The following is a 26,917-nucleotide window of genomic DNA, read 5'->3' on the forward strand; positions in this document are numbered from 1 at the left end:
TGACGGACCCCTCTGGACATTGCTACATTGTTGGCAACTAAGGCACGGGAATGTACCTTGTTTCTGGGTTTGTAAGAACAATTGTTTGGGCACCCTGATGTTAGAGCCAATGTCCGCTTTGACCAGCCTATCCCTAAGATTTCTAGCTCGTTTGTAGCAGGGCATGAAAGGTGCTCCAAATTCTGGAATACCAGGATAGCTTTTTGTCAGGATACTCCAGTGTCTCCTGATGGTAGACTGAACCATATTGGAGAAGGGATGAAATGTGGAGACAAAAGGGATTCTCTTGCGGTTATCTTTGGGTCTAACCACTGAGGTATTACGTTGGGCCTCTGTGAGGATGTGTTGTGGATACCCCCGATTGGAGAATTTTTGTTCCATCTCACCTAGTCTAGTTTTCTTGATCTTGTCATCTGAGACAATCCTTTCAACCCTGTGGAATTGGGACTTCGGGATGGAATTTTTTATGGAAGGTGGATGGCAACTGGTGAAGTACAGGAGGCCGTTACGGTCCGTTGGCTTGGTGTATAAATCAATAGAAAGGCGGCCGTCCCTTTCCTTGTAGATAAGGGTATCTAGAAAGCTAATTTTAGAGTTGTCATGTTGTAAAGTGAAACCGAGTTCGGGCCAGATACTATTGATGTGTTGATCAAAGATTATTAACGACTCAAGAGGACCGTCCCACACGCAGAAAATGTCGTCGATGTATCTGCGCCATACCCTACAGTGGGAGGTGAATAGAGGATGTTCATACACAAAGTCATTTTCAAAGGCTGCCATGTATGCATTGGCGTAAGGGGGCGCTACGTTCGCGCCCATTGCAGTACCCTGTAGCTGGGCATAATATGAATCTTGGAACATGAAGTAATTGTCTCTCAGGACTAGATTTAACAGATCTGCACAGAAGTGGCGAATTTTAATGTCAACTTTATTGTCTAGCAGGAGCCTATCGGTAGCAGCCAGGCCTTTATCATGAACGATGGATGTGTAGAGACTATTCACGTCCCATGTGATTAGTAGGGAGGAGGGAGATATGGGGCCTAAGGTTTTTATGACTTGAATGAATTCACCAGTGTCCAAAAGAAAGGACCGGGTGGTTTTGACGAGTGGAGTGAGAATTTTCTCTAGGACTATGGACAGTGGCGAGAGTACAGAGTCTGTCAGGGACACAATGGGCCGACCTGGAGGTTTGGCTGTCTCTATATAATCGGGGTGACCCATACCAGATAGCCTTTTGATAGTCTAGTTCACACTACTGTTCCCATCATTTAGCCTTCTCTATATGCTGCAATGCAGCGTTACATTCATTCACTGTGTCCCCTTGAGCTTGCCATACAAGCGCTGTCTGTTCCCTGTGCTGATTCCCTGTTAGCCCCTCAGCTCCTCTGCGCATAAGCCGGCCTCTCCGATCACATGACCTGATGACGTCACACGTCAGGTGACTCTTCCCTGTGTGCTCTTATACCCGGAAGTGCTGCGCTTCCCCTAGCAGCCCCGGGAGCTCCCTCCTGCACAGCAGCGCAGCGTCCTCTCCACCCCTGACAGCGGCAACATCCAGGTAATACCATAACCGGTTCCAGCTCCCCGCTGGCTTGGCCTTTATCCACGTTGGCTTTAGTCCTATTTAACCCCCCTGCTCATAACTTCTGTCCACAGCGCTCCTCACTTTGCGAGTATCTCGCATTACCACAAGCGCCTATACTGCCGTCCAGTGCTTTCAGGTATGACTGACTTCCAGGCCCATGATAGCCTCCTGTGGTACCCTTAAAGCTGCCTCACACGGTCCCATATCTTTGCATTCACAGACGCATTGCTCTCCCGCTCCTCGGCTACACACACAGTGTGTGACTCATACACACTACCAGTGTCCTCCAGGTAAACTTCCCTGGACCATGGGTGCCCGTTTATCACTCAGCAGCAATCTGGTTTTAGGGTGGTCACCCCGTTAGTCATTATGGCATGCATTCCACAGGTTATCTCGTGTTCCGTCACTGTGCCATCCTCATGGTTTGTCCTTCTTGTCTTGTCTACCATGTACACTCTGATGCGTATAATTTCTTTCATGTTTACAGATAGCTCACTGTGCGTAGCCCTACACCTACTAGTGGAGGTTGGTCCACTTCCCGTATCCTTTACCTAGGACAGTGTGTGCTTTATATCTTATCATATCCATCACCAGATCACATCCCGATGTCTACTTATGCTACCTGTTCCATGTTACCCATGTTTATTTTCTCTCCTACCTAGTATATCCTTAACATGTGTACACTCTCCAGCACTCTGTTGAACAGGACTCACAACGCACGCTGATTCAGGCCGGATCCACCTTTTTCTGCCTTCTGCGCTGCATGCTACTATCGATATTTGTATGCAGACCGTCATTTTGTTTAGTATAATATGGATCATATTATTCATCATTTTGTTTTTGTATAATTGTGCAAACAGTATTTTCTTTATTTTAAAAAATATTTCTCTCATCTCTTTTGTATATACATTACAGCATTTGACAACCATATCTGATGAAGGTCTCAGTTGTCGAGACCGAAAACGTTTATATGTTGAGCTGGATGCACTAGAATAAAAATCTACTTTTTGAATCATTCTACAAATTTCTCCTGAGTGCCAAGAATTATTATATTTGCTACTACGGGTTGGATCCCCTACTTGAGCACCTCCCAAGAATCCCTGAGTGCCGTGGCCAATACTTTCTATATGCTGTTTCCGTACACGAGCACCTTGGACGATGTCTGAAACCTTTTCCTTTAATGCAGCAGAGGCGGCAGAAATTCTCTCTAAAGTTACCGCACCTAGCGATTTTCTCCAAATTCCAACTAAGGAATTAAAGAACCGTGACCTGGAACGTGAATCCAGAAGAGCGGTCAATCTTGAATTACATATCGTTACCATTGCCGAGTACCTTCGAGTCCAGAGGATCCCACGTGGCCTGCGGGTCCCCCTACAACCAACCTTCTTCAGGGAAGACAAGGAGTATTGTGAAAAATTTGAACACATTTTAAACAAATGCTCAGCCGATCTAATGACTCTCACTCTCTCCTATCTTCAAAAGAACTTGGACTCAGTCAATACTCAGATACAGGCCATCGAGTCTCAACTAACCAGCACGATGCCCCAGGAAGAATTCCAGGAATTAAAGATAAAGAATCAGGAACAACTACGGCAGCACAGATTGGAGGTCGAAAAGAGAAAGAGGTCCAAGTTCCTACGGGATACCGAAGACTACCTACAGAACCGGGTCTATCAATGGCGAGATATTCGGCCTTCCACCAGGCGACACAGCTCAAGAAGCTCTTCTGGATCCACCGACAGCAGACCCGGTACCTCAAGCTCTGCTTCTTTTTTAGGGAGCAGCCGAGGTCGCAGAAGAGGAAGACGAGGCGGGGCGGCCAGTGCCACCGGGGACTCCAGAGACCAGATGACAACACGCTCACAGGTATGGATCTCCCCCTAGTGGTGAACATCTCATCAAAAAACCTGGACTCACAACAACTGGCTGTACTCCAGAAGGGTTTGTCCTTCTGCCCGGTATACAGGTTCAACTCTTTTGAACTTAATATGGACCTTCAAAGGTTCTACCGGAACCTCAGACTTCGGGTTCATTTTGCAGCACAACCTCCGGTGGTAAACCCTGCCAGGGGTGAAAAAACTCTCCTGGAACTCCAGAGCCTGGGGCTCCGGAACCACAGTTCCTACATGCCACCCCGGTCGGATCCCCCAGTTGAAACTTTTGTATCCCTTGTTGAAAGGGACATCCACTCACTAACTCGAAAAATGGAACAAGGGAAGTTCCATTTTCAGCCCAACCTTTCACCTTCTGAAAGACTGTCATTAGAGCAACTGGCGTCTGATAAATCCCTTATTATAAAACCGGCGGATAAGGGGGGAGCAACGGTAATAATGGATAGAACTGATTACCTGGAGGAGGTGTACAGGCAACTGGGGGACACTACGGTATATAAACTAATACCACACAACCCTCTCAATGAATTGGTGAAAAAAATTGCACCAATCATTGATTTTCACATACAAAATGGCACCATAGACAGTAAAATGAGAGATTTTCTCATTAAGAAAGACCCGATAACTCCCATCCTGTACATCCTACCCAAAATACACAAAAGACTAGCCAAACCTCCAGGTCGGCCCATTGTGTCCCTGACAGACTCTGTACTCTCGCCACTGTCCATAGTCCTAGAGAAAATTCTCACTCCACTCGTCAAAACCACCCGGTCCTTTCTTTTGGACACTGGTGAATTCATTCAAGTCATAAAAACCTTAGGCCCCATATCTCCCTCCTCCCTACTAATCACATGGGACGTGAATAGTCTCTACACATCCATCGTTCATGATAAAGGCCTGGCTGCTACCGATAGGCTCCTGCTAGACAATAAAGTTGACATTAAAATTCGCCACTTCTGTGCAGATCTGTTAAATCTAGTCCTGAGAGACAATTACTTCATGTTCCAAGATTCATATTATGCCCAGCTACAGGGTACTGCAATGGGCGCGAACGTAGCGCCCCCTTACGCCAATGCATACATGGCAGCCTTTGAAAATGACTTTGTGTATGAACATCCTCTATTCACCTCCCACTGTAGGGTATGGCGCAGATACATCGACGACATTTTCTGCGTGTGGGACGGTCCTCTTGAGTCGTTAATAATCTTTGATCAACACATCAATAGTATCTGGCCCGAACTCGGTTTCACTTTACAACATGACAACTCTAAAATTAGCTTTCTAGATACCCTTATCTACAAGGAAAGGGACGGCCGCCTTTCTATTGATTTATACACCAAGCCAACGGACCGTAACGGCCTCCTGTACTTCACCAGTTGCCATCCACCTTCCATAAAAAATTCCATCCCGAAGTCCCAATTCCACAGGGTTGAAAGGATTGTCTCAGATGACAAGATCAAGAAAACTAGACTAGGTGAGATGGAACAAAAATTCTCCAATCGGGGGTATCCACAACACATCCTCACAGAGGCCCAACGTAATACCTCAGTGGTTAGACCCAAAGATAACCGCAAGAGAATCCCTTTTGTCTCCACATTTCATCCCTTCTCCAATATGGTTCAGTCTACCATCAGGAGACACTGGAGTATCCTGACAAAAAGCTATCCTGGTATTCCAGAATTTGGAGCACCTTTCATGCCCTGCTACAAACGAGCTAGAAATCTTAGGGATAGGCTGGTCAAAGCGGACATTGGCTCTAACATCAGGGTGCCCAAACAATTGTTCTTACAAACCCAGAAACAAGGTACATTCCCGTGCCTTAGTTGCCAACAATGTAGCAATGTCCAGAGGGGTCCGTCAGTTTCTCACCCCCAGACGGGCAAGGCCATTCCCATAAAAGGTTTCTTTACCTGCGAATCCACACATGTGATATATATCATCAAATGCCCCTGTGGGTTGGCATATGTGGGTGAAACCACACAGCCAATTAGAGACAGAGTGGCTCAACACAAATCTACAATCCGTTGCAACAAGACACATCTACCCCTCCCCTACCATTTTTCTAAACAAAATCACAATATCTCGCAGCTCCGTTTTCAAGTCCTGGAACAGGTAGATACTCCAAGAAGGGGCCAAAGCCGCGTTAGTTTACTTCTCAAAAGGGAGGCTTACTGGATTTACTCCCTGCAGACCTTAGAACCAAAGGGACTCAATAGAGACTACGACGTCTCGGCATTTTTGTAATATCGTACACATATGTTATCATTTATTTCATATGTATTTTAACACTGTTTTGTATAATGTAACATTGTAGCTAGTATGGATGTCTTTAACTTGTGCTCCTTTTTTGTTTCTCTCCACAGAACCGTTAAACGCACCTCTCGCACGTAACACTGCACACGGTATAGTATGCACTGTATGCCTTTATATAGAGGGTTAATCATGTCTCTATATAATCGGGGTGACCCATACCAGATAGCCTTTTGATAGTCTAGTTCACACTACTGTTCCCATCATTTAGCCTTCTCTATATGCTGCAATGCAGCGTTACATTCATTCACTGTGTCCCCTTGAGCTTGCCATACAAGCGCTGTCTGTTCCCTGTGCTGATTCCCTGTTAGCCCCTCAGCTCCTCTGCGCATAAGCCGGCCTCTCCGATCACATGACCTGATGACGTCACACGTCAGGTGACTCTTCCCTGTGTGCTCTTATACCCGGAAGTGCTGCGCTTCCCCTAGCAGCCCCGGGAGCTCCCTCCTGCACAGCAGCGCAGCGTCCTCTCCACCCCTGACAGCGGCAACATCCAGGTAATACCATAACCGGTTCCAGCTCCCCGCTGGCTTGGCCTTTATCCACGTTGGCTTTAGTCCTATTTAACCCCCCTGCTCATAACTTCTGTCCACAGCGCTCCTCACTTTGCGAGTATCTCGCATTACCACAAGCGCCTATACTGCCGTCCAGTGCTTTCAGGTATGACTGACTTCCAGGCCCATGATAGCCTCCTGTGGTACCCTTAAAGCTGCCTCACACGGTCCCATATCTTTGCATTCACAGACGCATTGCTCTCCCGCTCCTCGGCTACACACACAGTGTGTGACTCATACACACTACCAGTGTCCTCCAGGTAAACTTCCCTGGACCATGGGTGCCCGTTTATCACTCAGCAGCAATCTGGTTTTAGGGTGGTCACCCCGTTAGTCATTATGGCATGCATTCCACAGGTTATCTCGTGTTCCGTCACTGTGCCATCCTCATGGTTTGTCCTTCTTGTCTTGTCTACCATGTACACTCTGATGCGTATAATTTCTTTCATGTTTACAGATAGCTCACTGTGCGTAGCCCTACACCTACTAGTGGAGGTTGGTCCACTTCCCGTATCCTTTACCTAGGACAGTGTGTGCTTTATATCTTATCATATCCATCACCAGATCACATCCCGATGTCTACTTATGCTACCTGTTCCATGTTACCCATGTTTATTTTCTCTCCTACCTAGTATATCCTTAACATGTGTACACTCTCCAGCACTCTGTTGAACAGGACTCACAACGCACGCTGATTCAGGCCGGATCCACCTTTTTCTGCCTTCTGCGCTGCATGCTACTATCGATATTTGTATGCAGACCGTCATTTTGTTTAGTATAATATGGATCATATTATTCATCATTTTGTTTTTGTATAATTGTGCAAACAGTATTTTCTTTTTTTTAAAAAATATTTCTCTCATCTCTTTTGTATATACATTACAGCATTTGACAACCATATCTGATGAAGGTCTCAGTTGTCGAGACCGAAAACGTTTATATGTTGAGCTGGATGCACTAGAATAAAAATCTACTTTTTGAATCATTCTACAAATTTCTCCTGAGTGCCAAGAATTATTATATTTGCTACTACGGGTTGGATCCCCTACTTGAGCACCTCCCAAGAATCCCTGAGTGCCGTGGCCAATACTTTCTTTAAACTCATGTGTTGTCATGTCCACGTAAATTAGTCCACATGGACATGTGGCATGGTAGATCACTGCCTTAGTGGTACAATTGATGTTGTGTGTAATTATATATCTCTTGATATTGTTAGAGTCACAAATTTTTTAGATATACCCACATTTTTACAAGCAACACATTTGTTGCAGGGGGAACACCCCCACCTAGGGCCTTTTGAATCAAAAATATATCTAGCTGCTGCTCCTTTATGATAACTGTGAACTAACTGCTGGGGTACAGTCAATTAATTTACATATACTGTAGTTCTGTTCAGTGATAACACAGACTAATATTTCTGTAATATCTCATCACTCCTGAAGTTGTTGTTCAGAATGCACCATACCTTGGAATTTAATTCCTCTTTGTGACATTTAATTTTCAGAAGATAATTGCCCTACTGGTAAATTTTGATCAAATGTCTCAGATGTTGAGAAGTGCCATGTAGGAAAGAATTAATGGAGGTATTCTTCCGAAACAGGTCCGTCTGTATATACCCATCGTTGTCAACCTGTATAGAGATATCCAAAAATTGAATCAGATGTCTGCTGTGCTTGTAAATAAGTCTTATGTTTAGATCATTTGAGTTTAATTCATTAAAGGGAGTCTGTCACCCCTTTTTTTTCAATTTGAGATAAAAATATGGTTCAATTGTGCATGAGTTCTGCATTACAGCAGTACCTTTCATATCCCCCGATTCCCTACCTTTGCTGAGAAAATACCTTTGTAATCTCTCTGTTGTCCTATGTAAATTACCCCAGTCCGGCCCGATGGGCGAGGCCTATTCGCCGTCTCTCCTCCGCTCCTCGGCGTACTGGACGTAACGAGATCTGTGAATAGCACAGATCCCATACAGTTTCTGCGCATGCGCATTGAATTGACATCTAGCGCCTGTGCAGTATGCTTTGACCAACTGTGGGCAAAGCATGAAATCATTAATGCGCATGAGTAATGATAATGAGTTGTATAAAGAAGCCACTTCAATGCGCAGGCGCAGGAAAACAGCGCCAACTCAGGAAAGAAGAAAACCTAATGCGTAGAGCAAGGCAGGAGGTGGGGAGGATCGGCAAATAGGCCCCACCCATCGGACCGGACCAGGGTAATTTACATAGGACAATGGAGAGATTACAAAGGTACTTTTTCAGCAAAGGTAGGGAATCGGGGGATATGAAAGGTACTGCCATAATGGAGAGCTCATGCACAATGGAACCATATTTTAATCTCAAATAAAAAATAGGGGTCACAGACTCCCTTTAAAGAAAGAATGCAATTCAGCTTGTGACCCCTGCCAAATTATGAATACATCATCGATGTATCTCCGCCATGCTAGTACTTGGCTAGAATGAAAAGTGGGGTCTGTTTGAAAGATGTTCCTCTCCCACAGCCTCAGGAAGAGGTTTGCATATGAGGGTGCATAACACACCCCCATTGCAGTCCCCTGGAGCTGCAGGTAAAGTACCTCACAAAACATGAAGAAGTTGTGAGTCAAAACAAAAGGTAAGAGAATTGAGGAGGTAATCACATAGGTCTTTGTCCAGGCTGCTGGTATTCAAGAAAAATTGGGCAGCCCCAATGCCATCCTAATGTCGAATGAAGTGTAAAGTGTTGAAGTGTAAAGTGATTCCACATCACATGTCACTAAACACATTTTGCTCCAATCGGACATGATCCAGTTTCCTTAGGACATCCTTGGTGTTCTTCAAATAAGAAGGAAGTATTTCAACAATAGGTCTCAGGAAGTGGTCAATGAGTTTACAAATGAGATCGCATATGTTGTTGATCACGGACACAATGGGTCTACCTGGTGATATTTTAGGATCTTTATGAATTTAAGATAGTAAATAAATCCCTGCTTCCATTAGGCTTGTTATGATATTGCCTCCTTCCACTGCATCTGAAATAAGTTTCTGTAATTCAATCCTAAATTTGGAAAAAAGGATTATGTGTAGTGATGAGCCAATACATTCAGCACTATTCATTACTTGCCCAAGTAGTATTGTACTCGTGGGTATTCGTTACTCGGCGAGTAATTAAATATTCGCCTAGGTATATTCAGTGACCCGCCCAGCATGTTTGGCGCTTTATTTGCAGCCAGTGAACATATTGGGTTGACTAGCCAATCTTTAAAATGTCTGCGCCATCTTTGGTGTGCCATAATTGTGATTGGCTGGCCTTCCAGTGTCATAGTGACCATTTAAACGCTGCTGACGCCATCTTGCGCACATTGCAGCTGGAAATAGCATAGTGAGAGCATAGTGTTAGCGTAGGGAGAGTGAAAAGAGCGTAGGGACAGTGATAGAAAGTTATAGTGAGTATTATTTATTCTAAAAAGCTCTTTTAAGATCTGAAGACTGTCAAGATTACTTGTTTTTGTTTGTTAAGTGGGGATTTAGTAGGAAGAGATTTACTAGGTGGGTGGTTGGTTGGTTGAAAGGCAGGCACCTGGGTGTTCTGATCATTGCTACAGCGCTCTGCAATTTCCCACTTTAAAAACCTAATATCTGTCTAGCAGTCGTGCGATTGGCGCAATCTGGGTGCAGATAATCTTATGTGACAATTTAGGGGGGCAATAATCTACTTTACTCCATATTTGGAGTGTGTCAGCAAGCTGATGGACAAAAAAATCATATTTTCCTATTGGTTTAAAAAATAGCATATCTTTATCTCACAATTGAGCGACTGGCGTAATCTGGATACAGATAATCTTATGTGACAATTTAGCAGGGGTAATAATCTTCATTACTCCGCATTTGGAGTATTTCAGCAAGTCGATTTAAAAAAAATCATAATTTTCTATTGTGCGAAAAATAGCGTATCTTTAGCTCACAGTTGTGCGACTGGCGCAATCCGGGTACAGATAATCTTATGTGACAATTTAGCAGAGGCAATAATCTTCTTTACTCCATATTTGGAGTATGCCAGCAAGCTGACTGACAAAAAATCATATTTTCCTATTGGTTTACAAAATAGCATGTCTTTATCTCACAGCTGTGCAACTGGCGCAATCCGGTTACAGATAATCTTATGTGACAATTTAGCAGGTGTAATAATCTTCATTACTGCGCATTTGGAGTATTTCAGCAAGCTGATTTTTTAAAAATCATAATTTTCTATTGTTCTAAAAAATAGCGTACGGCTATCTAGCAGTTGTGCAACTGGTGCAATCCAGGTACAGATAATCATACGTGACAATTTAGCAGGGGCAATAATCTTCATTACTCAGCATTTGGAGTGTGTCTGCAACACAATCTCCCAAAAAATAGTCACACATTGCTAGATACAGTGAGTTTGTGCATATAGCCTTTGTAAGGGTACGTGTGAAAAATAAAGTCAGTATTTTTTGGTTTCATAAGTATAAAGCATTCTAGATTAGAAAGGGTGATGTTAAGCGATGTGGATGGGGTGGTGCCCATCAAGGCCATGTGACAGATATGAAGGTGACTGTATTTAGTTCGAGCTTTCTGTCAAAATTTGGTCAGCGTACTACACACTAACTAACTGAGAAAAGTGTGAGGATGTTGTGGGTTGGATGGCAGACAAATGCTCCAGTGTGTTGACAAGCAGCACCATGACGTCTTCCACATGCTCCATTCTCAGTAGCCAAAAGGCTGGGCCTCTGAATCCTCAACCTGGTCCTTTTTCCTTCCACCATCAAGAGTCCCTGAGGAACTGTTTATGTTCCCTTGCAATTTGCCAGGCCTCTCAAAGTGTATCATGAAAAAGGGTCATGAGGAGGTGGAGTCCAGTGATGCCCAAACATTAGAGCACCCATGGCCAGGAGAAAGGCACGTTGGGAAAGGTCAATTGATGTCTGAAGAGGTGGGGGATAATCATGAGGCACAGTTGCCATCAGGTCAGCCTCAAATCGCAGCTCAGAAGGACAATCAGATGGAGGGATTGGAAGACAATGTGGTCGATGATGAGGCCACTGATCCAACCTGGCATGGTGGCATGCCTAGTGAGCACAGCAGTGCAGAGACAGATGGATCTGTAGCAAGAAAATAGGCAAGAAGAGGTAGTGGTTTGCCCAGAGGTAGAACTAGGTCAACTGTTCTACAGAGACCCCACTCGGCTAGCTAACAGGCCAAGTGTTGTTGTTCCCCTGTATGGCAGTTTTTTCTGAAAGTCCTTGAGATTAAACAACTGTAATTTGAAGCATCTGCCAAACCAAGCTAAGAAGAGGCAAAAACATTGCCAACCTGAGCTTAACCAGCATGCAAAAGCACATAGCCAAGCACTCCAGTAGGCTGGCGGAACCCTTGGGTACCAAATCTGTGTCTGAGGGTGAAGCAACTGTATCTTCCCCTGTGTTATGGCCTTCCCAATCTGCTGGTGCTGATATCTCCTGCCACAATCAGCGCTTGCACACAAAAAAAATCAGCAATCACGTACACTTTGTTGTCCCAGCACGGCGTTCAGTTGTCCCTGCCCCAGACAGTTATTAGAAAGGAGAAATGTCCACCCACCCACAGGCCCAAATCCTAAACACCAACATTGCTAGATTGCTAGCCCTGGAATTGTTGCCATTTCAACTTGTGGGAACTGAACTTTTGGCGACCTCTTTGCAGTTTCAGCCCCATGGTACTCGATTCCAAGCCGACACTATTTTTCCCAATGTGCCGTTCCCACATTACCTAATCACATGTTACACAATATCAGCAGTGCTCTGTCCAACGCAGTCACAGGGAGGGTTCACCTAACCAGAGACCTAACCAGAGACACGTGGATAAGTTCTTGTGGACAGGGACGATACATTTCCCTGAAGGCGCACTAGGTTAACCTAGTGGAGCCTAGAGCAATGTCTGAGGCTAGGACATCTCACATCTTACCCACACCAAGAATAGTGGGCAAAGCTTCCATCAAGGTTTGTCTCCTCGTATTTCACTTCATGTCTGTCCTCCTCCTCCTCCTGCTCATCCTCAGTGGCACTATCCTCCCCATCACTCCCTAGCTGCAAAATCAGCAGCACCTTGGCAAAACGGCAGCACACTCTGCTAAAGCTCATCTGTTTATGTGATAAAGCTCACAATACAGCCAAGCTGTTGAAAGGGACAAAAGAACAAACTGATCAGTTGCTCTCCCCGCTGAACCTCCAACCAGGTCTGGTTGTGTGCGATAATGGGTGCAACTTGGTGACGGCTTTAAAGCTCGGCCAGCTGGAACACATTCCACGCATGGCCCACGTGCTGAACTTGGTTGTACAGCATCTTTTAAAAACATACCCTGACTTGCCTGACCTACTTGCCAATGTAAGTCATGTCAGCGCATATTTCCAAAAGTCATCTCAGGCTTTCACCGGTCTAGCTTCGCTACAACAGTGCTTTCATTTGCCTCATCACTGACTGATTTGTGACCTGCCCACATACTGGAATTCGACCTTCCATTTGTTGGCAAGGCTTAGTGAGCAGCAGAGAGAAGTCTCTGAATTCCAGCTTCTCAATGCCCATCAGAGTGACACTCATCCCCCACACATAAAACTACTAAGTGGGTGTGGATCACTGACCTATGTGAGGTTCTTCAAAACTTTGAGTGCTGCACCAAGATAGTGAGCCCTGATGATGCTATTATGAGTGTAACCCTCCCATTGCTCTGTTTATTAAAACGTTTGTTGCAGAATCCGAAGGAGCAAGCTTTGAAAGCTGAGAAGGTTGCTATGGAGCAAGATTGTACAGTGGCTAATACCACACAACCCATCCTCACACAGCACTCACAGGCCACATTGGTTGATGACAAGGAAAAGGAGGAGGAGGAGGAACAGGATTTTTTGCTCTGTGCTACAAAGGGGACTCCCAATCCCAGCTTTATGCCTGTCCAGCATGTATTAAGCTACTTTCACACTAGCGTCGTGCACTGCACATCGCTATGCGTCGTTATGTAGAAAAAACGCATCCTGCAAAAGTGCTTGCAGGATGCGTTTTTTCTCCATAGACTTGCATTAGCGACGCAGTGCGACGCATTGCCACACATCGCAACCATCGTGCGATGGTTGCGTCGGACCGTCGCCACCAAAAAACGTTACATGTAACGTTTTTTGGTGCGTCGAGACCGTCTTTTCCAACCACGCATGTGCGGACAGAACTCCGCCCCCGCCTCCCCGCGCATCACAATGGGGCAGCGGATGCGTTGAAAAACAGCATCCGCTGCCCCCATTGTGCGGCGCTTTCACTGCTTGCATCGGTACGTCGCAACGACGCAATTCGTCGTGCGTCGTATGACGCTAGTGTGAAAGTAGCCTTACCTGAATAGGAGGAGGCTATGTGTCATGAGGAGGAGAAGATGGTTACTGTTCTTTTTGATGAGGACACTGAATGTTTGACTCTTTGTAGTCTGTCACATATGGCAGAGTTCATGTCCAGATGCCTTTCCCAAGACCCTCATGTGAAAGACATTTTGTCCTCCATGAAATACTGGCTGTGCACCTTTCTTGACCCATGTTACAACGAGAAATTTGCTTCTTTCATGTCGGAGGCAGACATGCCATTTTCAGTGCATGCATGCCAGAGGGCTATAGTGGAAGACTTGCTCAAAAGATTACCCTCTGACAATGCTGGCAGCAGAAGTACCGGCTCTTCTCGACCACAAGGATTACAGGAGAGGGCCACAAACATCAGGTGCAATTCAGGGGGATAATGTCCACCAATTGAGCCATTTTCTTGAGACTATCCCATCAGGAAGGGCTATCTGCGGGTGTAACTATGACGAGGAAGGGAGAAGTTGACCAAGATGGTGAAGAACTACTAAAGTGACCATGCCAGTGTCCTTCCTGATTCTTCTTCTGAGGCCTCCTGTCCACAACCTGCAGTTGCACAGACACAACAGGCAGCAACCACATCCAGTTCGGTGTCCCAGCGCAGGGTTCAGTTGTCCCTTGCCTGCATATACACTATGTTCCAAATTATTATGCAAATGACATTTTTCTCTGATTTTCCTAAATGGTCGGTCCAAATGACAATCAGTCTAATAAAAGTCATCACCCGATAGAGCATACATTGAATTTTATTGAAGAAACCTCCCAATGATAACAGTATAATCTCCAAAATGAATAAAAACTTAAAATGCACTGTTCCAAATTATTAGGCACAGTAGAATTTCTAAACATTTGATATGTTTTAAAGAACTGAAAATGCTCATTTGTGGAATTTGCAGCATTAGGAGGTCACATTCACTGAACAAAAAAGCTATTTAACTCCAAAACCTCCCAACAGGCCAAGTTACATGTTACCATAGGAACCCTTCTTTGATATCACCTTCACAATTCTTGCATCCATTGAACTTGTAAGTTTTTGGAGAGTTTCTGCTTGTATTTCTTTGCATGAAGTCAGAATAGCCTCCCAGAGCTGCTGTTGTGATGTGAACGGCCTCCCACCCTCATAGATCTTTAGCTTGATCATAATCCAAAGGTTCTCTATAGGGTTGAGGTCAGGGGAAGATGGTGGCCACACCATGAGTTTATCTCCTTTCATGCCCATAGCAGCCAATGACTCAGAGGTATTCTTTGCAGCATGAGATGGGGCACTGTCAGCATGAAAATGCTTCTGCTCCTGAAGGCACGTTTCTGTTTTTTATACCATGGAAGAAAGTTGTCAGTCAGAAACTCTATACGCTTTGCAGAGGTCATTTTCACACCTTCAGGAACCTTAAAGGGCCCTACCAGCTGTTCCGGACCAAAACATGACTCCTCAACCTCCTTGCTGACGTCGCAGCCTTGTTGGGACATGGTGGCCATCCACCAACCATCCACTACTCCATCCATCTGGACCATCCAGGGTTGCTCGACACTTATCAGTAAACAAGACTGCTTGAAAAACAGTCTTCATGTATGTCTTGGCCCACTGCAACCATTTCTGCTTGTGATCACTGTTTAGGGGTGGCCGAATAGTAGGTTTATGCACCAAAGCAAGCCTTTGAAGGATCCTACACCTTGAGGTTTGAGGGACTCCAGAGGCACCAGCGACTTCAAATAACTTTTTGCTGCTTTGTAATGGTATTTTGGCAGCTGCTCTCTTAATTCAATGAATTTGTCTGGCAGAAACCTTCCTCAATATGCCTTTATCTGCATGAACTCTGTTTCAGTCATAAATCTCTTCATAGTATGATGATCACTCCTAAGTTTTCGTTAAATATCTAATGTTTTCATACCTTGTCCAAGGCATTGCACTATTCAACACTTTTCAGCAGCAGAGAGATCCTTTTTATTTCCCATATTGCTTGAAACCTGTGGCCTGCATAATAATGTGGAACATCATTTTTAAGTAGTTTTCCTTTAATTAGAATCACCTGGAAAACTAAATATCACATGTGTTTAAGATTGATTTCAGTGATCCATTGAGCCCTGAGACACAATACCATCCACGAGTTTATTTGAAAAACAAAACGAATAAATCTTTATGACACTTAAATCCAATTTGCATAATAATTTGGAACACAGTGTATATCTGTTCACAAATTGTTAGTTAGATAAGGCATACATATTCATTAGCAATTTACATTGTCCAGTGCTCGACAAAGACCATTGCAGACTTTTCCAGGCTCCAAAATGAGACCTCTGTCTCTTTATTAAACTGTTTCTTTCCTAACATTTTCTAAATTTGGGTTCTTACAAAAAATACTGGTGGGGTATTATCCAGTTCCTGTATATTTTAAGGACAGCGAAGAGACTGGGTTAATACACTCGAAAGACCCATTCAGGCCGCAATCTCACACATATTGGAACATGATCATTGTCACACTAAGGCCTTTACTTGAGCTCTGTAGCACTGCCTGTCACCTGAGTAATACACTCCACAGACCTTGACACTCTCTGGGACATATCCTGTAATTACTCCATTATTGCTCAAACTATGCAAACGATACATTCTGCCTGATTGGGTAGTTTCCAGAAGACGTGCATAGGCTTGTGCAGATTGGTCAATGACACTCATGGCTCTTTCCCTTGAGTAGACTGCTTCCAAGTAAAATGAGGCTTGTACATGTTCCTGACATGAGTTTCAGGCCTCACAGACTAACCACAATACAGACCCTTTCTTGCATTCACTGTATTCCGAAATTAATTCTAATGCTTTTGGTGTTTGGTAGATTCCAACTTACTGACACTGATCATACAGCTTACCCAACTCCTGTATCATATTCACCTTACAGCGGCTTCACCTGCTATGACAGTGGTTCCATTGAAAAAATGAACTGTAGACCTTACAAAACGCAGGTTTCACAGCACCTGGGGGTCCGCTAAAAGTTAAAAGCAAGGCCGCATAATGACATGGCGGTTGACATGGTGGTGGTGCAGGGCAAAGCCCAAAATTCAAATGGGTAAGTTTGAAATGGCATTGTAAAGTAATGGAGAATATGCATTCCACTATCTGGCTAACTTTTTGGCATGAGAGAGGGACCTTCCAATGTAGAAGTGAGAGCCCTCGCAAATGTTAAAGGAAAAACTAAAGCCGATCATAGGCATTGCTGCGGGGTGTCATCTCTCATAGAGAGCTGAAACCTGCAAGCGATTGCTGTGGTGCTTAGCATGGGGCCGCATGATCGTGCCACCATACTAGTACTGCTATTTGCGGGAACACAGCTCCCACAAAGCAGTATATGTACGGCGCATGTCGGGAGGAGTTAAAGTAAAAGATAAAGCCAAAACGCTACGTGTGAACATATGTTAAATGGGAGGTGTAACTTTTTTTTTCATTACATACATGTAATTATGAAGGAAATAATGTTTCTTAGCATAGCATTTTTCCTTTAAGATAAAAATGTTGGTTTAGTTTGGTAGGTCTTTTTAAAAATCCATAAAACTGGCGCAATAGTCTGACAACATTATTCCCAGATACCATATATGAGTCCGAAAGGCATGCAGGCATCTTCTCCATGCTGTTCCCATTTAGTTTTAACTCTTTTCCATTCATTTCAGCTTTTTTCTCATGTTCCCAGACCTGTTTATTGGGTCCAGCAGAAAAATATTCTGCTTTCCCTTTTACTTGCATTGGATTCGTTTTTCGGTATAAATACAGGAAATTATTTGTGCTAATTTTCCAGAATCCGAATGTTTCACTATTCAATCATTACTAATTATATGTCAATCTATGGAAACAATCAGTGTTCTTAAGTTGTTTAAACACTCCTTTGAGTTTTTCCAGATCTATCAAAGCTATTCTTTCCTTCCTTCCTACTTAAGTTATCACATTTGATGGTTTCAGGAACTTTTTTAGATATCTTGCATGACTAAACATATGAATAAATCAACTTCCGGAAATCCCAATATTTGAGGTAATTTTTTGATTTAGGAAGTAGCTGTTGGGGATACTTACTTTTGTAGTTGTTTGATGCTTCCTCAGTCAATTTTTCCAAAATCTGAGAGAGCCTCCCCTTCAGTCACTGTTGAGGATGTTGAATCTGTTGAACGATTAAAATATAGTTTCTTATAGATGAGCTTCCGAGCGAATAGATGTAGGTCCTTATCTGCTGAAAATCTATTAAAACTGGGCGATGGAGAAAAAGAAAGGCGATGATCTGATCAGATGATAACGACACATTGGAAAGATTACCGTATATACTTGAGTATAAGCCGACCTGAGTATAAGCCGACCCCCCTAATTTTGCAATAAAAAACTGGGAAAACTTATTGATTCGAGTATAAGCCGAGGGTGGAAAATGCAGCAGCTACCGATAAATGTCAAAAATAAAAATAGATACCAATAAAAGTAAAATTAATTGAGACATCAGTAGGTTAAGTGTTTTTGAATATCCATATTGAATCAGGAGCTCTATACACTTCATTATGGCCCCATAAGATGTTCCATACAAAATAGGCCCAATATAATGCTCCATACAGTTCATTATGGCCCCATAGATACCCCATATAATGCTCCATGCAGTTCTTTATGGCCCCATAGATGCCCCATATAATGCTCCATGCAGTTCTTTATGGCCCCATAGATGTTCCATATAATGCTCCATGCAGTTCTTTATGGCATCATGTAATGCTCCATATAAAGCTCCATGCAGTTCATTATGGCCCCATATAATGCTCCATGCAGTTCTTTATGGCCCCATACATGCCCCATATAATGCCCCATATAAAGCTCCATGCAGTTATGGCCCCATAGATGCTCCATATAATGCTCCATGCAGTTCTTTATGGCCCCATAGATGCCCCATATAATGCTCCATGCAGTTATGGCCCCATAGATGCTCCATATAATGCTCCATGCAGTTCTTTATGGCCCCATAGACGCTCCATATAGCATTGTGCCACATGTAATGCTGCTGCTGCACTAAAAAAAATAAAATGACATACTTAGCTCTCGTTGCTGCTCCTCAGCGTCCCGTCTCTCCATGCTAACTGTTCAGGCAGAGGGCAGTGCGCACACTAGTACATCATCGCACCCCCTGACCTGAACAGTCACAGCCGAGGACGCGGAAGACGAGGCGGCGGTGGAAAGTGGAAAGGTGAATATGACATACTCACCTGCTCCCGGCGCTCCTGACGTGGTCCCTGCATGTCCCACAGCTTCTTCCTGTAGTGAGCGGACACATGGTACCGCTCATTACAGTAATGAATATGCGGCTCAGCCCCTATGGGAGTGGAGTCCATATTCATTACTCTAATCAGCGGTACCAGTGGCCGCTGAACAGGGGAAGAAGCTGCCATGCCCCAAGACCGTGGGACATGCAGGGACCGCGCCAGGAGCGCCGGGAGCAGGTGAGTATTTGACAGGCGTTGCTCCCCCTCACCCGCTGACCCCCCCGCCTTCCATGACTCGAGTATAAGCCGAGAGGGGCACTTTCAGACCATTTTTTGGGGCTGAAAATCTCGGCTTATACTCGAGTATATACGGTAATTACCTTACTATTAGACTCAACATCTATAGGTGTCTTTGGATGTTTCCTCCCAGTATGTCGATGATGGTAGTTCGCTCTCCATTTATTATATCTCAGAGATTATTAATGCTCCTTCTGTTGAGACATCTGTCAAGCCCATTGTGGAGACCTCAGACTTATTTGTTTTCTTGTGATTCCATCTAAAAACTTTATTCTGCTTTTTGTCTTGTAAGTGCAGTTGAAATTTTTTGGGTTTATTTGTTGAGATCTGATTTTCCCATTCAACACAGCTCTTCTCAATTTATTTTCTAAACTCCTATATTTCTTCTTTGATGATGATATAGTCAGGGGCGGATTATAATAGGGTCAATCTGGGTGGTAGCCCAGGGCCCAGCGGTGTGGGGGGCCGTCGGCTACCGCTCAGATTGCCCACCGCCATCAGGGCATTACTGCCCTGACTGGCGTATGGGCCCGGTGGGCAGAGAAGGAGCCCGCATCGGGCCCCGTCTCATCTGCTCACCGGGCCCCTACCAGCGCTGTGGCAGTTTCACCTATTCACGTGCAGGCGTTAACAACAGCCGCCAGCCAATTGGAGGCTGGCAGCTGAAGTCAGCCGCAGGCGCATCACACACGTCGCTGGCGTCTGATGTCATTGTCAGTCGCCGGCGAGTGCGAGCTGCTGGAGGGAGCTCGCAACTGGAGCATGGACAGGAGAGGAGAACTTGTTTTTTTTTTCTTTGCGAACGGCCAGATTGCTGGAAACACTGGGGGCAATGCTGGAGAGGAGACACTGGGGCAGAATGCTGGATCATGCACTGGGGGCAATATGCTGGACAGACTGGGGGCAATATGCTGGACACACTGGGGCAGATTGCTGGACAGACTGGGGGCAATATTGGAGACACTGGGGCAGATGGCTGGACATACTGGGGCAGATTGCTGGACACACTGGGGCAGATTGCTGGACGCACTGGGGCAATATGATGGAGACACTGGGGGCAGATTGCTGGACACACTGGGGGCAGATTACTGGACACACTGGGGGCAATATGATGGAGACACTGGGGGCAGATTTCTGGACACACTGGGGGCAATATGCTGGACAGACTGGGGCAGAATGCTGAACACACTGGGGCAGAATGCTGGACACACTGGGGCAGGTTGCTGGACAGACTGGGGGCAATATTGGAGACACTGGGGCAGAATGCTGGACACACTGGGGCAATATGCTGGAGACACGGGCAGATTGGTGAACACACTGGGGCAAAATGCTGGACACACTAAGGCAGATTGCTGGACACACTGGGGGCAATGCTGGAGAGGAGACACTGGGGCAGATTGCTGGACAGACTGGGGGCAATATTGGACACACTGGGGGAAATATGCTGGACACACTGGGGGCAATATGATGGAGACACTGGGGGCAGATTGCTGGACACAATGGGGGCAATATGCTGGACAGACTGGGGCAGAATGCTGAACACACTGGGGCAGAATGCTGGACACACTGGGGGCAATATGCTGGAGACACTGGAGCAGAATGCTGGACACACTGGGGGTAATATGCTGGAGACACTGGACCAGAATGCTGGACACACTGGGGCAGATTGCTGGACAGACTGGGGGCAATATGGGAGACACCAGGGCAGAGTGCTGGGCACACTGGGGCAATATGCTGGAGACACTGGGGCAGATTGCTGAACACATTGGGGCAGAATGCTGGACACACTAAGGCAGATTGCTGGACACACTGGGGGCAATGCTGGAGAGGGGACACTGGGGCAGATTGCTGGACAGACTGGGGGCAATATTGGAGACACTGGGGCAGATTGCTGGACACACTGGGGGCAATATGCTGGAGTCACTGGGGAAGAATGCTGGACACACTGGGGCAGAATGCTGGACACACTGGGGCAGATTGCTGGACACACTGGGGGCAGGACTGGAGGCATGGGCAGAATGTAGATACTTGGCATGATTGGAGACACGGGGCAGAATGAAAGACATGAGACAGGATAGGATCATGGGGCAGGATGGATACGATGGAGACAGATGGGGCAGGATGGAGAGATCATATGGGGTAGAATGGATACTCATGAGGGCAGGATGCGAGAACATATGGCTGGAGCCAGGAATGAGATACACGGGGCAGGATGGGGAATATTATTACCATAGGGGCTAATTAAGGGATATTATTACTGCAGTGATGTATTTATTTTATTTTTGGAGTATATTGTTTTAAATGGAGGGGCAGTCCTGTTACTGTGCAGAGTGACACTATGTCACCTTTTTTTTCATGTGGTGTAATGTGGAAGTTGGGAAAAATTAAGTAATGTGTTCTGCAAGCGGAGCTCGAGATAACTGTGTTATTTCCTGCAGAAACGAGTCCTGGCCGGAACAAAAGATGGCGGTCTGTGCTGGATGAAAGATGAAGGACTTCACCTAGAGACATCACTGGTGAGTCAGTGTTACCTATACACTGACACTATACACTGTATACTATATACAGAGGTCCTGTGTATGTCACCGGTGATCACTGTATAACCTTTACACAGACACTGCATACTAAGTACAGATCTCCTGTGTGTAATGGCACTTATGGTGATAGTATTGTGTTTTTTGGGGGTTTTTTATCACTGATCAGTATTGTAGTATTCAGTCACTATGTGGTGGTAACATGTGGTCTGGAAATGGTGTTGCGGTATTTATCCCTTGTATGTGCTATTTGGTCCCCATGTGGTGTGTTATGATCCGGTGACCTTGGAGCCGCATGAAAACTTTCTCTGGAGTCGGTGGAACCTGTACTGACCGCAAATCCTGAACTAACCGCAACTAGAAGTAGCCGTGGGGTGTGCTTAACAAACCCTAGACACCTCGACACAGCCGGAGGACTAAATACCCCTATAGATGGAAATAGGAATGCCATCTTGCCTCAGAGAAGACCCCCAAAGGATAGGCAGCCCCCCACGAATAATGACTGTGAGTAGGAGAAGAATAGACACACGCAGTTAGAAAACAGGATTTAGCAAAAGAGGACACTCTAGCTAAATATTAAAACCCTTCCAAAAATATCCACAACAGATAATACAAAAAGTTCCACAATCTAACTAAAGACATGGAATGTATATCTGCCACTCCAGAGAATCCAGCAAGACTGAGAAAATACTGACACAATCCAAGCTGGACAAGAAAACACAAAGAATAGCACTGAACTGTGAAGCACACAGCATGTGTGCCACAGGAAAAAAAAAACCAGACACTTATCTTTGCTGATTTGGCAGAGTGACAGGAGGAACCAGGCAGAGGTCCAACACCTCCCAACAACAATTGACAACTGGCTAGGACTAATGAATCCTGCATACCTAAATACCCCAGTCAGAACTGCAATCAGCAGACACACCTGACCAGGACTGCAACCCAGGGACAACTGCATTACCACCTACTACCACCGGAGGGAACCCAAAAGCAAAATTCACAACAGTGGTGGTAATATGTGGTCTTGACATGGTGTAGCGGTATTTGTTCCTTGTATGTGATATTATTCGATCACTGTGGTTGTAATATGTGGCCTGGTCATGGTGCCGTAGTATTTGTTCCTTGTATGTGATATTATTGGTCATTTTAAAAATTGAAAAATAAATCAAAATATACCTAAATTGTATTGCATATTTTAACAAATATTTAATAGGTTAGAGTAGGGCCCAGCCAAAAGTGTCTACCGTGTTATGGTGGCGGCTTACAAAATCTTTGTCACATGACCCCCGTCACATGACCCCCGTCACATGACCCCTGTCACATGACCGGAGGGGCCCACAGTGTCTGAACAGCCCGGGACCCTGGCTACCCTTAATCCACCCCTGGATATAGTACTAGATGAAACATGTGTTGGGGCGGTGAGGACGCTTTAACAAGTAGAACCTTTGTTTTGCAAGTATTGTTTCCATGCTTTAATCTATTTGGCTTGAACTGTTGGTGATGTTTAACCCCAAGAACTGCTGATCATGTAGATTTGAAAGATATGACAAGCATGCTATCTTATCTTGCTTGTACTTTATAGCATCCCCAATATTGACTGTCCAGTAGCTCCATTGTTCTTATTTTATTATGTGTCAATTTTAACACATCTAATAAAAAAAATTTTTTTAAGGGTATATACTCCTTGGATATTTATTCAACTGTTTTTTTTGAGTACATACTTATTTCATACTAGACTGTGGCCCGATTCTAATGCATCGGGTATTCTAGAATATGCATGTCCCCGTAGTATATGGACAATGATGGTTCCAGAATTCGCGGCAGACTGTGCCCGTCGCTGATGGGTCGAGGCAACCTTTATGACATCATCGTCGCCATGGCAACCATTATGACATCTACGTCGATACTGTGCCCGTCGCTGATTGGTCGAGGCGAATTCGCGGCAGACTGTGCCCGTCGCTGATTGGTCGAGGCAACCTTTATGAAATCATCGTCGCCATGCTGTGCCCGTCGCTGATTGGTCGAGGCCTGGCGGCCTCGACCAATCAGAGACGCGGGATTTCCAGGACAGACAGAAAGACAGACAGACAAACAAAAAAACCCTTAGACAATTATATATATAGATATGTCTATTACAGCTATATTGCTATTATGCTCTAGTAATATCTTCACTTGGCACACATTTTCTATATATACATGCTATCCACCCTCCAGGTGTCCACCCACCCATGGTTCTATTTGTGGTGTTTTTCTGTTTTAGAAAATAATATTTACTCTATTTTGAACGTCTGTATTTTTATATTACCTGAATAAAGTTTGCTTGTCTTTTATTATTGTTTTTTAAGTTCCTTTTTTCAGTATATATTTCATCATTAAATTCACTATGTCAGTGTATTCCTAGACAAATTAACTTCTGCAGAGACTTTCCACTTCACTGAGGAAGTGCTGCAGAGCTTCCAGCTTCTGGCTGATGTAAGAAGTGCTCTGAGATACCACATCGGAGATGGAGGATGAGGAGGAGAAAGAGGGAGTACAGGAACTGCTGTAGAAGGTGGAGGAAATGGTGATAGAACTAGGGCCAGCAATCCTCTGCGTCAGTAGCACATGCTCCATACCAGGGTTTGACTTGGCTGCAGTCTCACCCAGTGTGCCATCAGTGAAATCTGGAGTCCCTGTCCACGTGTCCGTCATTAAGTGGACAATTCCAGTAAGAACGTTGGAAAAGGATGATATTCCTGGACACTTGTTAGTACAAGGCGGGGACTCCAAATAGGGAGAAAAAGTGGTGGCTGGGTACCAAGTCCGAGGGACAGCTGCCGCCATGAGTCAGCAGAAGTCATCCCTGTCTATCACCCTAAATTGCAACATTTCCATGCCAAGCAGCCTGGAAATGTGCATGTTTAACATTTTGGCCTTTGGATGGGTGGCTGGGATCTGTCTCTTTTGTTCGAAGGCCTGGGGAGGGACAGCTGAAGTCTGGGCTGGGACAAGGATTTGGAAGTTCCTGATTATGGTAAGTCAAAATGTGCTTGAATAGATCAAGGCAGAAGACATATGATCCAGATTTTTGGACAGGGGATTGGGAAGCACCTAGCACAGGGAATGAGGCAGAGGTTTCACTCAATAGCACCAATTGTTGACCTAGGCGTACGATCCGCCGAGTCAGGTGCTTAGATGTCATGTGGCTGATCATGCTGGTGGTGGTTAGGTTCTTAGCAATCAGGCCTCTGCTGATTTTTGCATGTCACGGGGTGCAAATGGCCATTTTGTCTTCTTAAAAAGTCCCAAACTGGGGAACACTTAACTCTTTGACTAAAAAACTCAGGACTGTCGGTGCTCTGCAAAACAGTTGACTGCCTTCTCCCTCTGGTCACCTCACTGACTTTTCCTGTCTGTTTCGATGCTGCTGATGTCTCCCCCTCAGCACTGCTGGCCTCGCTCTGCATGCCAGCTTCTCAGGTTGGGTCGGTGACGTTGTCATCCACACCTCGTCTTCTACCACCACATCCTGGTCCTCCTTACTTCTTGACTTAACAACAAGAATTAGTGGCAACTGTGTCTTATAATGATCTTCCTCCTCTTTATCCCAAATGTATTGTTCCCAACCACCATATTCTTCTGCTCATGGGTGCTCCAAGTTTTGTACATCACTTTACAGCAAGTCGTCCTGTCCCTCTTGGAGCATTCAGGTTGCGAGTAGTGTTGAGCATTCCGATACTGCAAGTATCGGGTATCAGCCGATACTTGCGGGTATCGGAATTCCGATACCGAGATCCGATACTTTTGTGGTATCGGGTATCGGTATCGAAACAACATTAATGTGTAAAATAAAGAATTAAAATAAAAAATATTGCTATACTCACCTCTCCGACGCAGCCTGGACCTCACCGAGGGAACCGGCAGCGTTCTTTGCTTAAAATGCGCGCTTTTACTTCCTTCCGTGACATCACGGCTTGTGATTGGTCGCGTGCCGCCCATGTGGCCGCGACGCGACCAATCACAGCAAGCCGTGACGTAATTTTCAGGTCCTCAATGCCTAATTCTAGGCATTCAGGAATTTAAAATTACGTTCCGGCTTGTGATTGGTCGCGTCGCGGTCACATGGGCGACGCGACCAATCACAAGCCGTGACGTCACGGGAGGCAGGAGACGCGCGCATTTTTAAAATTACGTCACGGCTTGTGATTGGTTGCGTGCCGCCCATGTGACCGCGACGCGACCAATCACAGCAAGCCGTGACGTAATTTCAGGTCCTCAATGCAGAAATAGGCATCAGGACCTGAAATTACGTCACGGCTTGCTGTGATTGGTCGCGTCGCGGTCACATGGGCGGCTACGGATTTTGCTGCAGATTTGCAGCAGTTTTCCATGCGTTTACAGTACCATGTAAACCTATGGAAAACAAAATCGGCAGTGCACATGCTGTGGAAAAAAATGCTCGGAAACGTAGCGTTGTTGATTCCGCAGCATATCAATTCTTTGTGCGGATTCCGAAGCGGTTTACACCTGCTCCATAATAGGAATCTGCATGTGTAAAACCGCAGGTGGAATCTGCACAAAAACCGCAAAAAAGGCGGTAAATTCACAATAATTCCACAGGAAATCCGCAGTGCCGATTACCTGCGGATTTACCAAAATCAGTCTGGAAAAATCTGCAGAGTAATCCGCAGTGTGTGCAAATAGCCTAAGCAGGTGAGGTTTTTTAGTTTTGTTATTTTGCCAACTCCTCTGTTGCTAGCTCAAACTTAAAAATCCTGGGCAATCCCTTTAGCCAATATTTTGCTTAGAGCTACAGAACTGTACCTATACTTTTTATACCTTCCATCATTATGACATTCCTAATCATTTAATTCAATATGTGCTAACAGATGGCTGTAGGTGCACAGTGACACTAATGTATATACAATCCACACCTGTATGAAAAAAAAAAAAGTTGAAAAAAAAGGGTTTCATGAGTATATGGCTACAGATGTAAGTTTTGCCTTGAAAATAAAAGCATAAGATTGCCAGTACATAAATACAGATATAGCATGCCCCAGTAAATGACATGTTCTCTATTTATAGAAAACTCTAGGGTGGTGTGATCATTGGCCAGTCACACTTATTTTTTTAAGTTTTCAGTTGGTATTAGTGTGATATCTAACAGCATATGGCAAGTGTTAAATTGA

General features: G+C 44.9%; 1 protein-coding gene across 5 annotated transcripts; it reads left to right on the top strand.

Moving 5' to 3' along the window:
* The first annotated feature begins 1,406 nt into the window (after positions 1-1,406).
* Positions 1,407-7,182, top strand: LOC143808328 (uncharacterized). 5 transcript variants are annotated; one of them, XR_013221929.1, is made up of 8 exons: positions 1,407-1,558; positions 1,657-1,721; positions 1,806-1,875; positions 2,073-2,125; positions 2,277-3,451; positions 5,841-5,879; positions 6,799-6,851; positions 7,003-7,182. XR_013221929.1 is itself a non-coding variant. In XM_077290850.1 (5 exons), the coding sequence occupies exons 2-5, from the start codon at positions 3,022-3,024 to the stop codon at positions 7,120-7,122; spliced, it is 642 nt and encodes a 213-aa protein (XP_077146965.1). In that variant the 5' UTR covers positions 1,565-2,125; positions 2,277-3,021; the 3' UTR covers positions 7,123-7,182. The 5 variants fall into 5 exon arrangements, 1 of the variants encoding a protein (XP_077146965.1); XR_013221931.1 differs by lacking the exon at positions 1,806-1,875; XR_013221930.1 differs by lacking the exons at positions 1,657-1,721; positions 1,806-1,875.
* The last annotated feature ends 19,735 nt before the right edge of the window (positions 7,183-26,917 follow it).

Source organism: Ranitomeya variabilis, chromosome 2 (assembly GCF_051348905.1).
Source record: "Ranitomeya variabilis isolate aRanVar5 chromosome 2, aRanVar5.hap1, whole genome shotgun sequence".
Taxonomy (NCBI): domain Eukaryota; kingdom Metazoa; phylum Chordata; class Amphibia; order Anura; family Dendrobatidae; genus Ranitomeya; species Ranitomeya variabilis.

What these genes read in the sequence shown, in the direction of transcription:
- LOC143808328 (XM_077290850.1), top strand. Translation starts at nt 3,022, where the DNA reads ATGCTCAGCCGATCTAATGACTCTCACTCTCTCCTATCTTCAAAAGAA. An exon ending in AGATGACAACACGCTCACAG is followed by an intron (nt 3,452 to 5,840) that starts GTATGGATCTCC and finishes TTCTCTCCACAG; the next exon opens with AACCGTTAAACGCACCTCTC. An exon ending in TGGAGGTTGGTCCACTTCCC is followed by an intron (nt 6,852 to 7,002) that starts GTATCCTTTACC and finishes TACACTCTCCAG; the next exon opens with CACTCTGTTGAACAGGACTC.